Source organism: Cherax quadricarinatus, chromosome 66, assembly GCF_038502225.1.
Source record: "Cherax quadricarinatus isolate ZL_2023a chromosome 66, ASM3850222v1, whole genome shotgun sequence".
NCBI lineage: Eukaryota > Metazoa > Arthropoda > Malacostraca > Decapoda > Parastacidae > Cherax > Cherax quadricarinatus.
Window position 1 is genome coordinate 15,633,677 of NC_091357.1, and position 13,086 is coordinate 15,646,762.

Genomic DNA, 13,086 nt, shown 5'->3' on the forward strand with positions numbered 1-13,086 from the left:
CAGTCATAGCTTGAACCAGTTCAAGAAGACTGCCAAAAAGTGTCTGATGAATGAAGCAACAGAAAGGGAGGGGAATGATTTTCTATTTTTTAGCTAAAATACCTGTAAATTTTACCTTATCCCTAGTAATGACCCTCGTATTGTAGATAGTCGTAATGACCCTCGGGTAGCAGATAGTCTTAATGACCCTCGTATTGTAGATAGTCTTAATGACCCTCGTGTAGTAGATAGTCTTTTTAGTATGATAATAAGATGTTATCTTCATTATAGAATAATAAGAAAATATTATAACCTTTATATTATAATAATAAGGTAAAAGGACCCCAATGGAAATAAGTCACTCTGTCTGACTTTTTTGGGTTATCCTAGGTTCTCTACACATATGCTGTTATGTATGATAATTTTATGTAACTGGATTGTGTATACCTGAATAAATTTACTTACTTACTTACTTACACCGGGAAACAGGGCTCGATACATCGTAAGCTGTTAGTGGCCCTTATAAACCCAACAACAAGCACCTGAGTAAACTGCCCGTATCATAAAAAAAATCGTGAAAATAATCTTACGAAATTTTATCGTTAAAAAAGTCTGCTAAGGCACAGCTGGAGCACTATTAATGCCAATCACAGTGATATGTTATTGGGAACAGCTCAGGAATAATTAAACTACTGATACAGCTACGGCAAAAAACACAATTTCATAATGGTGTACTTACATTTTCCAAGTAATCTTACCGAGGAAGAACAGATGCTACAAGCTAAATATCAAAAGTTACGAAGAAAGGTCAGGATAAAAATTAAACAAACTTGAGATTATTCGTACATATGGCAGTTGGTGGACATGAACACAAATGATTTCACTTAGGATATCTATTGTAGATGTTTCAGTCGTTGAACTTTGATCACTTATAATAACAATAATCTTTTATTTCTACAAGTACATGTACAAGGTATACCGACCTAGCTGACGTCAAGGACAGAAACGTCTTCAACAAAGGTGTTCTAAATGAATTCATTCATATCTGTTCCCCCAAAGTTGTCAGCAGTCATATGGGTTAATATTGAGTTTGGGGGCTCGAGTTATTTTCTTTTTTAAGTAGATATTACAACTATTGTGTTCACAGTTAGTTTGGTTACTACTGTATTACAATTATGATACAAGTATAATTCAATACATTTACATGTTCTAAAGAAAGCCACTTAATATGCAAATCATTTTGCGCAAACTAACCGTAAAACTTACAAGTTATTTAATTTTAGTCTTAGCATGTAATTTTAGGCAATGTGTTGCAGTACAACAAAATTAATTCATTCCTACCATAAGGTGGTTGAGATTCAAAAAAGGTAGTAAGATGAAGCTGGCTGTTGAAAAGGAATTTTAACTTGAACACAATGAAACAGGTTGCAAATGATGTATTAGACAATTACAGATAATTTAAATTAATATATATTACAGATCAATGAGGTACAATTTATGGAGTGACAGAATTATAGTTATGACAATAAATCATAATTTTTTACAATCAGTTATATAATTGATAAAGCATTTAAGTAAGATTTAATAGTGATTCTATCACCTTGCCTAGAATTCACCTCTAAATCTAGATTCAGCTAGGCTACTCTTTTTGTGAACCAATCAGTGGGTCTTCCTCCACTTCATATTTGAGAATTTGCAAAGTAAGTTATTAGTGATCTCAAAACCCCCTAACTTGGTATTAACTGTTATTTTCTTTGCTACTATGTACAGTAGTCCCTTTTAATTTATGAAGCTTGTATAGTTTCCTTTACAAATATGGCCAAAATCCTGCCTTTCTTGCCCAATGTCTCTTCACCATAATGAGTACGTACAATCATTTTCATTAAATGCAACCTTGTTTAAAATATGCCTTTCCAAAATAATATATCAGGTTCTTTCTCATGTACTGTATAGTGTCCCTTAGGTCTCGTTTTTTTTTTTTTAATTACTCCATCTATACATATTTGTTTCTCTGTTTTCCTTTTAATCTTAATTTATTTTAGTGTGGTTGCTAACTATCCTGTGTTTGTTTCTTCAAGAAACTATTGGACAGGATAGCATACACCTGTTCCTCAATTAAATTAAATCTTTGTTTTCTTCTTCACTTTTAGCCTAATTTAACCTCTCGACAGTGTTTGTTAATTCCTCTTTTTTACCATGTCCTCTTTTGAAAAATGTCTAATTTATATGTTCTTGTAGCTTTCAAACTCTGTCACTGGCTTTATTCAGCAATTCTTTCTTTGCTTATCCTGTGCCTTGCTTTTATCTTTTTCACATTTTCTAATTCTCCTATATCCTGCTGCATAACATATGCTATATAACTATATGCTATATAACAAATACAACAAATCACCAAGAAAATCTCCAAGACTGTAGGCATACTATCAAAGATAAGGTACTACGTTCCACAATCAGCTCTCCTGGCACTGTACCATTCACTCATATACCCTTATCTTACATATGGAATCATATACCCTTATCTTACATATGGAATTGGTGCATGGGGATCAACAACATCCAATCACCTAAAACCCCTAATAACTCAGCAAAAGGCAGCAGTAAGAATGATAACAAATTCCCACTCCTGCCAGCATACTCTACCAATTTTCAAAAGTCTGAATCTGCTTACCATTAAGAACATCCATACTTATTCATGTGCCTACTACATACACAGAACAATACATGCAAATATAACCCCCCTACTCAAACTTTTCCTCACCAACCTAAACAGGACACATGACCTCAACACAAGACACAGATCTCTTTTTGATATACCTCGTGTCCATATCACACTGTGTAAAAACTCTATGCACATAAAGGGCCCCAAAATAAGGGATTCATTACCAGAAGATATTAAAGTAACCCCATCTGAAAATCAATTTAAGACTTCTCAAAAGCCACTTAAATCACCCTAGACTAAATGCTAAATACTCAGTACACATTTACTCACCTATGTACTCCCATATCATAACTGAAACAATCACATTGAACCTTTTATCCATTGTTGACAGGAATATAATTGAATCATTGTTTTTCACAAAAGCATTTTAGAATATAAATATATCTTTGTATTATACAAATTTTGATTCATTTATAATTAATATTCTACTGTACAATTATGAAATACAGTGGACCCCCGGTTAACGATATTTTTTTCACTCCAGAAGTATGTTCAGGTGCCAGTAGTGACCGAATTTGTTCCCATAAGGAATATTGTGAAGTAGATTAGTCCATTTCAGACCCCCAAACATACACGTACAAACGCACTTACATAAATACACTTACATAATTGGTCGCATTCAGAGGTGATCGTTATGCGGGGGTCCACTGTAATTATTTTCCTACTGTACAACTATGTTATACTACTCCTTAGTATTAAGTAGAATGTAAGCCAATAATGTTAAGTTGGCCCATAATGCCTAGGCATAATAGAGGCTCTCTCTGCATTGCAACCCACTATTGTATATACACAATCTCAATGTACTGTTTGCAAAGACATTAAATAAATAAAATAAAATAAAAAAAATGGTCTTGAAAACTGAAATTTGTTAAGTGCTTTGTAATCTCACTAATGTGATTTTTCTTCCTCTTTCTCTTGTTCTGATCTTGATTTAAATTCTTTTTCAGCACAGCCAATATAATAAAAGTTTTTTGTGTCTACAGTTTACCCCCTATCCTCATTCCACTGAGGTGCACTCTTTTTGTTTTAGATGAAATTGATGATACTGTAGTTCAGTCACGGAAAAACTTAACCATTTCTTGTGCTAAATATTACGATAGATTAATATTTTAACTTATTGATGTTTCATTAATGTTTTAATATTTTTCTTGTTTTTTTTTTTTTTATTCATTATACATTTCCTTACATTTCCAGAAAAAAGCATTGCATGCTCTGAAAGCACCAAAGCAAGAACCCGAGCCACTTGTTCCACTGAAGCGACCAATGGAGGCAAAGGATGCAAAAGAAATGGCAAAGAAACTAATAAAATCTGGAGCTATTAAAGTACCTGAAAGACCACAGGCAGCTACTGAGAAGACCACTTTTAAACGATCAATGGTAAGTAAACTTTGTCTTCATGGCATAGGAAGTCCTAATAACATGATGATTAACAAGTATGTATTATATAATGTTGCTAATTTAATTCACTTATCCTTTATTGTTTTTAGCAATTAGCCAAGTTATTGGTGCATTATGCCCAAGAGTATGCTTTTCTAGGTCCTAAACAAGTGAACTTGTTTGACTAAATATCAAGAAATGTTACCATGTGCATGAACTTCCATCAAGTGCTTTCTTTATTAACCCTTTCAGGGTTTCGGCCGTACTAGTACGGCTTATGTGCCAGGGTCCTTGACGTACTAGTACTCATAAATTCTTGCACCTTCAAATCTAGTGAGAGAAAGCTGGTAGGCCTACATATGAAAGAATGAGTCTATGTGGTCAGTATGCACAGTATAAAAAAAATACTGCAGCACACAGTGTGTAATGAGGAAAAAAAAAACTTTGACCGTGTTTTTGGATTAAAACAGCGACTTTGCACTGTATTTTCGTAGGGTATTTATTGTTGTATTCTAGTTTTCCTGGTCTCATTTGATAGAATGGTAAACATATTACAGAAATTGAGATGATTTTGACTGGCTTTACAATGAAAAGTACCTTGAAATTGAGCTCAAAGTAGCAGAAATGTTCGATTTTTACCAAAGTTCAAAAGTAAACAAATCATGCTAAGCGTCCAATAGACATCAACTGGTGAGTCTAATATTCTTTCACAAGTGCTCTGATATTATTTATACCATTTCTACACTAATGCAGTAGTCTGCATAACAGTAAATCTTCAATTTTTTGTGAGAATAAAAATTCAAAATGGAAAGCAAAAGAATGTAAGAGGGGCGTGGGGATGTGACTAATGAACAGAGGAAATGTTATTTTAATGCCAGGAATGTCTTTCTTGTTTATTCTGGACCCTATTTGGAAATTGGCATCTTTTGAAATTTGTGTGAAATTGGCAAAATTGCTAAATTCTGACCACTGTATTGGATAGTTGAAATCGGTAAATGGGTGGTTTCTTGTACTCATTCGATAGAAAAAATGGAGTTCTAGCGAAATAGGTATGACTTTTGTCGACTAGTACACTGGAATTGGCTGAAAATAGGGCTCAAAGTGGACAAAATCACCGATGCGTAAACATCGTTGAGACCGCTAACTTCGCAAGAGCATAATTCCGTAAGTTTTCCATCAAATTTCATACTTTTGGTGTCATTATGATCGGAAAAAGATTCTCTATCTTTTCAAAAGTAAAAAAAAATTTTTTTTTTTTTTTAAAATTGGAGGACCCTGAGAACAAGTCTGAGAGGGCCTGTGGACCCTGAACGGGTTAAACTTTTTTAAATACATATAACACTAGCAGTTTCCAAGCGAGCAGATGACTGAATAATCACTTAAATAGTTAGCCTTGAAAACATCTGAATCAATGAAACTGTTAAAAGATGAATGATTTATGATAATTATTTGTAATTGCTTATTCATTTGTAGCTACAAGAGCAGTTTCATTAATATGTTCATCATACAGTACAAGAGGGTTCTGCTTATACAGCAGGTTAGGATTTGAGCTATCACTGTAAAGTGAAACATGCCTTTTTTCACTTTCAAATGCATATAAAAGCCTGATAATATGTTAACACTATCATATATTAAGTGAGAAATAGTAAGTAATACATGTACTACATATACAGTACACATATTACTTTTTTTTTTTTTTTTTTCAACAAGTTGGCCGTCTCCCACCAAGGCAGGGTACCTTAAAATATTTTCGTACTTAGCTTATAGTGAGTAGTGAATATATTTATTGTAGGTAGCCTGAATAAATGAAGAATGGGTATGATTGAAAACTGCTGTATTAGCAAACCACTATAAAGTGAAGCACTGTAAAGCAGGGCCCTCCTCAATTTAAAAAAAAAAAAATATTTCCAGTGGTTGTAGCACTTGTATGTTACCTCTTTTTTTTTTTTTTTTAATTTATTAATTTCTACCTCTATTTTGTCAAGGAAAAATTTCCAGTTTCCCTTCAACTTTGTTTTTATTTTATGTCCTCATATTCCTGTTGAAGAATCTAAATACTTCTTTCATAGTTTCTCATTCTCCTGTTGCACAGGATGGATATTTTGTGCTTTCAGCCTTTCCTCAGTTTTTTTTTTTTTTTTTTTTTTTTTTTTTTTTTTTTTTTTTTTAGCTCGGGGATATATGTATTGTGTTTTGAAGTTCTTTGGGCTTTTTTCTATTTGATCAACGTGTTTTTTGTCTGGACACCACACAGCAGTTTCATATCTCTCTCCATATATTTGAAAGCTGTTTTATAATCAGCCAGTGTAGCATTACCATTTCTCACACTTTCATTTACAGTGTATATGATCTAATGATATTTTTGCTTTATTAGTACAGAAAAGAAAAAATCCTGGTTGCATTTACACAATATTTACAGACTTTAATGTATAGAAAGTGACCAGATTTTATAATAATAGTATAGAACTGTAGCTGATGGTATGAAGGGAGGAATACCATTAAAGACATGGACATAGCAGTACAGTGGACCCCCAGTTAACGATATTTTTTCACTCCAGAAGTATGTTCAGGTGCCAGTAGTGACCGAATTTGTTCCCATAAGGAATATTGTGAAGTAGATTAGTCCATTTCAGACCCCCAAACATACACGTACAAACGCACTTACATAAATACACTTACATAATTGGTCGCATTCGGAGGTGATCGTTATGCGGGGGTCCACTGTACTTACATTTACATCACTTCATTCACTCAGTGGGGGGTGCCTTAATGTTGATAAAGGGAGCTTGATTCAACAAATTGGAGATATCCGCTGCTTCCTTGGGATAAACCTAAATATCTCCCATTTGTCAGTCATTACATGAGCATTACAGTACATACTTGTTTTCCGCTTTCCCAGAAATATATTACTGCAATAATACCACCACTTTTTATGTGCATATATTTTGATAGGGACTGGAACGAAAGTTATCAGCAGCTGATAAAGCTCCATCTGGGTACCAGCCATTCTCTACTACACATCCAGAAGAGGAAATTCATGAATCTAGAGTGAAGGTTAAGGTAAGCTTTAGAGAAAATGTGACATAAATGCAGTATAATGCAATCCTTTATCGACAATGTTTTGCCCACTGTGTGGGCAAACCATTGTTAATAAAGGATTGCATTATACTGTACTTATGACTTTTTTTTTCCATCATGCCAGTTTTATATACCATTTGTCTCCAAGTCTTAGAGAATTTGCCAAAGGTGGTTATGGAACTGTACGGTAAATAAGTCAGACTATTAAAATGTACAGGTTGAGATATGCATGCATTATTAGTAGCTATGAAGGGATAGCTTTTAAAAAATGTATGTAAATTATAAGATAATAGAAAAAAGGAACATATACGAGTTATGAGGTTATACAGTGAAGAAAAATACAAATGGACTCAGTAAAGTGACTCACGTTTATCTATAGACTTTCATTATATAAATTGAGATATATTTCTGGAAAAAAATAGACTTTGAAATGTAAGAACAAAAATACAAGGAAATTACTGCTCAAGTGCTGCCCCCTAATTTGGGCTCATTTTTCATTTCAGAGGCATATCTTAATAGCATACAATACAGATATGCAGATGAATAAGACACATGCAACATTTACATATCTTTATAACCAAAATGTTTTGCCTATGCAGCAGGCTTTTTGGTTTGACCTATATCAGCTAGTGGATCTCACTCACCTGTGATGACATCTAAAACTGCTGCACCTTGCCTCTGATTTGGGTTAAGGGACTGAACACCTTTCAGCTCTTCAAGGCTAAGAAACTGAACACCTTAAAATGACCTCTCTCACTTTTTCCAGTGTCTCAGTATAAAAGTTGTCTTTGTATTTAACCTAAGAAGCTTTTTGCATTAGTTACATAAGTGTTGCACAGGTGTCTTATTCATCAGAGACCATATCTATTTAAATACTGTTTTAGCTTTGTAAAAAATTATATTCACCAAAAAAAAAAAATGTCCAGTGAAAAAAGAAATTTAAGTGTGGGAAATCTAGTCAGTAAATTTTGAATGAAATCTTCAGAATTTTAACTTAGGCTGTGCTCCAAGCTCAAACAAGATGGGTATTGCAAAAAAAAAAAAAAAAAAAAAAAATGCATTAGACCCCCATAAGAAAAATATTGGATGATTGAAACGTGTGACATTGTTAGGCCATGAATTTGGAAGTTTGACTATACTACATATTTGTTGCACATCATGCAAGTCACTACATTACTTGACATAATTAATATAATCTCAGATTTTTTGCACATCTTGTTGGGAGTATGTATTGATGCTACCTGTCTAGTTATTAATTAAAGGGCTTGCTGCACATAACAATTCCGCATTAATAAGTCCTCATACGGCATACGGTCAGAAGTTTTTAAGTATTTTGTGTAATGATTATATTATTGACATTTTTTCATATTACAGCAAAACCTGTATGAAAGCTTTGTGTCAGCTCGAGACCGAGAGGAACGTGGAGAGTTTACACGTGATGGCAGAGGAGCAGATGGCAAACCTCGGCAGGGACATACCATATATGTCTTTGGGTACAATATATCAGAAGAAGTCCTGAAGAAAGCTTTTTCGACTTTTGGAAATATTGTTAATGTTAATATGGAGATAGATAAGAAGTACGTTACCATTACAGTGTATTACAGCCTCTCTTCACTTAACAACAAAGTTCCGTTCCTAAGACCACGTTGGTAAATGAATTCGTCACTAGGTGAGGAGCACACTATAATGGTAGTGAGTTTGTGTCAGCCATCTTTGATATTGTTTTAATGTCACCTTTGCATCACTTATAACATTTCTGGTATATTTTTGAATGTTTATACAGTAGTGTACTGTATTCTGTAACAAACAGAATAGAGGAAATCAGCTCTAATATACATTATTTAGGTATGCATACTGGTCAGAGAGCCTGCCGTAAGTCTGAGTTGTCGGTAAACGAGTACATTGCTAAGTGAGGAGAGGCTGTATACATACTTGTATGCTTAATACAGTGTACAGCCTCCCCTCACTTAGGGATGTACTTGTTTACCAACCATGAGGTTCCAGTGTATACTAAAAATGTTATAAATCGTGCAAAGGCGACATTAAAACAATATCAAAGATGGCTGACACAAACCCACTACTATTATAGTATGCTCCTTGCTTAGCAACAAATTCATTTACTGACTTGATCTTAAGAGCAGAACTCCATTGTTAAGTGAGGAAAGGCTGTATTATGCATACAAATGTTTATAGTTTTTAATCCAATATGTGAAATTTTGATGGGAGACAGCTGATGCAGTAATACAAAAAAAGAATTACTGTCCAAAATTAGAAAGCAAATGTTCTAATCTCTCTTCATCTTATCTTCTTGTGCTTCACATTGTATTGGATCAGTCACATCTAGTAAACATAAAACAGTGTCTTTTGCTAAAGCCCTAGGCATTTTAGCTCTATGGGCATAATCCCTGCAGATTCCTCTGCAAGTTTTCAGTGATTCAAAGGCCTCTTATTTTTCACAAGCTGCTGTTCATTGGATTTCTCCCATTGCATACAAGGTGACTAGTGGCATTGTTAGTCTATGTTTATGACTAGAAAGCTGAATTCTGTAAATCTACATCTACACTCACTCCATCATTGGCCCAACAATGCCACTAGTCACCTCGTATGGACTTTGAGAAATCCAATGAACAACAGCTTGTGAAAGCTTAGGACTGTGCTTTATGCAGAACTGACAAAACCCCTTACCATGGTTAGCTCATGAATGTGCTCCCTGTTCTTCTGTGTGAGGTGACCAGGTCATAGTAACCTTCCAGCATACCTTGGTATAGTGCTGTATAACAGAGTACATCATCTTGATATATGTACGTACCATTTTTTAAGCACTGCTGTGCATACTTTTATCAGTCATCTTTTTTTGAAAGTGCCATCTCTGTTGTGAATGCTCTCTCTTCTTTCATCGGAGACTACTGCATTTTATTTTAACACACTGACTATCTCCCACTGAGGTAAGTTGATTCAAAGAGGAACCACATTCACTGTCACTCATTCAAATGCTGTCTTGTCAGAAGTGTGCTGACATCACTGTTCAGATGGCCTTTTGTTCTGCAACATCCTGCACTGAAAGTGCATTTTTTCATCTTTAATTACTACATTCTTGCTCTATCTCACTTTCCCTTCTAATTGCTGTGTGTTTTACACCTGCTACTCACTTGTATCTAATGTGTATTCTATGCCATTCAGCACTGAATGACCCTCAGGTATAGTGTATCACCTTTAATAAATATTTATAAAAAATACATTAGATGGCTACATCATGCATAAGCTTACAACACTTGCCTACAGGAAAAGCATGATTGCTTTTAAGTGTTTAAGCTCTATACAAAATTAGGAGAAGGTGTGGAGTTAATAAAAGCATTAGTCAGAGGGCAGAAGAGGGGTTGTTGAGGTGGTTTGGTCATTTAGAGAGAATGGATCAAAGTAGAATGACATGGAAAGCATATAAATCTATAGGGGAAGGAAAGAGGGGTAGGGATCGTCCTTGAAAGGGTTGGAAAGAGGGGGTAAAGGAGGTTTTGTGGGCGAGGGGCTTGGACTTCCAGAAAGCGTGCATGAGCATGTTAGATAGGAGTGAATGGAGACGAATGATACTTGGGACCTGACGATCTGTTGGAGTGTGAGCAGGGTAATATTTAGTGAAGGGATTCAGGGAAACCGGTTATTTTCATATAGTCAGACTTGAGTCCTGGAAATGGGAAGTACAATGCCTGCACTTTAAAGGAGGGGTTTGGGATATTGGCAGTTTGGAGGGATATGTTGTGTATCTTTATACGTATATGCTTCTAAACTGTTGTATTCTGAGCACCTCTGCAAAAGCAGTGATAATGTGTGAGTGTGGTGAAAGTGTTGAATGATGATGAAAGTATTTTCTTTTTGGGGATTTTCTTTCTTTTTTGGGTCACCCTGCCTCGGTGGGAGACGGCCGACTTGTTGAAAAAAAAAATACAAATCTAAATGTGCAATCTAGTAATTGGTAGCTGATTTTAAGACTAGTTTCCTCATAGTATAATCGTATAATTATTTTTAAGCATGAGTGTGATTTTCATGTGACAGAATGTGCTTTAAGCATACAATAGTGCACACACACAGTATTTCTGATGTCTGCTGATGTATTTACTGTATCTTACAATGACATCATATTGTCTTTTGTGCCCTATGCATAATTTGCATAGGGCACAAAAATATTAATATGAAAATATTTTAAAATTTACCAAAATATAATGTTTGAAAACTTAAATTGGAATTAACTCTATGATATAGAGAGGCAGAAAAATCCATGGCAGTAAATTTTTTCAGTCTTCCAATTGATTTGACAAACCATAACAGAATTTCAGTTTAGACGACAAAAGTAAAATTAAATTTTCTTTTGCATATTAATATTAATAATAATTGAACGTTGTGTCAGAGGAAAGAAAGTCTCCCTGAAAGCATTGAGTATACATAGTGTATAGTGTATACTACAGTGGCTCCCTAGTATATTGATGATAAAGGCTAAAGTGTCATTTGAAAACAGGTGAATTTGTAAATGAAGTGATAAGCCTATAGAGGCAGGTGCCAGAAGTCGCCAGAAACTTACCACAGGTCAGCTGTTTTTAATAATCTTCCTGGCCTGCTAGTGTACTCGCATATAATCTAGTGATACCAGTGAATAGCAGAATACAGTGTTGTAGTAGCAACTAACCAGTATTATAATGGTACTTAGTGGAGTGGAGTGACTTTCATTAGTTTCATTTTCTTGAAATACGAGACGTTACTGTGAATTTCATATAACCTGTAGTTACCAGCGGTCGAATATACACAACGAGAAGCAATTATTACTACAGAAAAAGCGCCCTTCCTCCAAAATTTGCACCAGTCAACTATAGTGATAATATAGCATTTATTGTGGTGGAGACGGAAAAACAAAAATAGAAAAGCCAGATACAGCGATTGATAAACAAAGAGGTCGACTGTACGTCATTGTAGGAGCTGCCAGATATCACCGGCTCTTCAACACGCAAGTTATACTTTTGTATCAGTCAAATCACATATTACTCGGGTAGATAATTTCCAGTAGATCCTTCATGTGTTAGCTCAAATCACCGACCAGTATGTTTTAAATAAGTGACCCACTGATCAGAGCAGATCGACTGGTCCGAACCCTTGACTGGTCCGAACCCGGGACTGGTTTCAAACAGTTTCATTGGACAATAAAGCAGACTGTAAACGGATGGGTTTGTAGGCGCCCTTATAAACACAAACATTAAAAATCAGGAACGTGACGGTAAGCTGTCCAATATACAAAAAGAGTTAGAAACAGAAATACAAATAGCTAGAGCTTCATTTAAGGTTATTAATATAATATTCAAGAGGTTGCTAGTAGACTTGCAGTAAATCAACCATTCAAATCATTATGAAGCTGTGTGTAGTCTGTGGTCAGTCAAACAAACGGGCTACCACATGGATAAATTGTCATTTTTGTGGAAATTGGCCTCTTCAAGGGGGGCTCCTTGGCGTGGTGAAGAGGCTCTTGGTCTGAGGAATTAGACCTATCGGTCTTCTTCCTCAGACCGAACCTAATTACCCCCCAATCTCCCCCCCCCTATCCCATCCTCCCCATCCTCCCCTTTTTCCTTTCCTCCTCCTCCTCCCCACTCCTCCCTTTTGCCCTTCCTCTTTTTGTCCTTTGGGATTTCTCCCACAGGCGCGCTAGTTCCTAGGTAGGAGAAAGGACACCGGGGTCCATCCCATTCCGTTGAGGTTTCTTGGCGGTGGCGTAGTTTGCCGTGGAATCTGGATTGCCTAGGGATGTCCCGATCCCTCTCCGGTATCCCGGAGTAGCTTTGGGTGTCTTTTGGGCGACGGGTGTAGCTCTGGAAGCCACCTTTCGGATTCCGGGGGTGGTGGCTGAAGGAGGTATGCTTTGTGGCGGATATCCGGCCGCCCTCTCTTTTGTC

The 13,086-nt window shown here is 35.6% G+C and overlaps 1 protein-coding gene across 1 annotated transcript in view; it reads left to right on the forward strand.

The window, feature by feature from the left end:
- Positions 1 to 512: 512 nt before the first annotated feature.
- Nelf-E (negative elongation factor E) overlaps positions 513 to 13,086 on the forward strand; it is a 30,643-nt gene continuing 18,069 nt past the window's right edge. The window contains exons 1-4 of the mRNA XM_070099129.1: positions 513 to 786; positions 3,893 to 4,075; positions 7,028 to 7,135; positions 8,528 to 8,730. Of these exons, the coding sequence (XP_069955230.1) occupies positions 706 to 786; positions 3,893 to 4,075; positions 7,028 to 7,135; positions 8,528 to 8,730 (575 nt within the window). The 5' untranslated portion in view covers positions 513 to 705. The remainder of the gene's footprint in view (positions 787 to 3,892; positions 4,076 to 7,027; positions 7,136 to 8,527; positions 8,731 to 13,086) is intronic.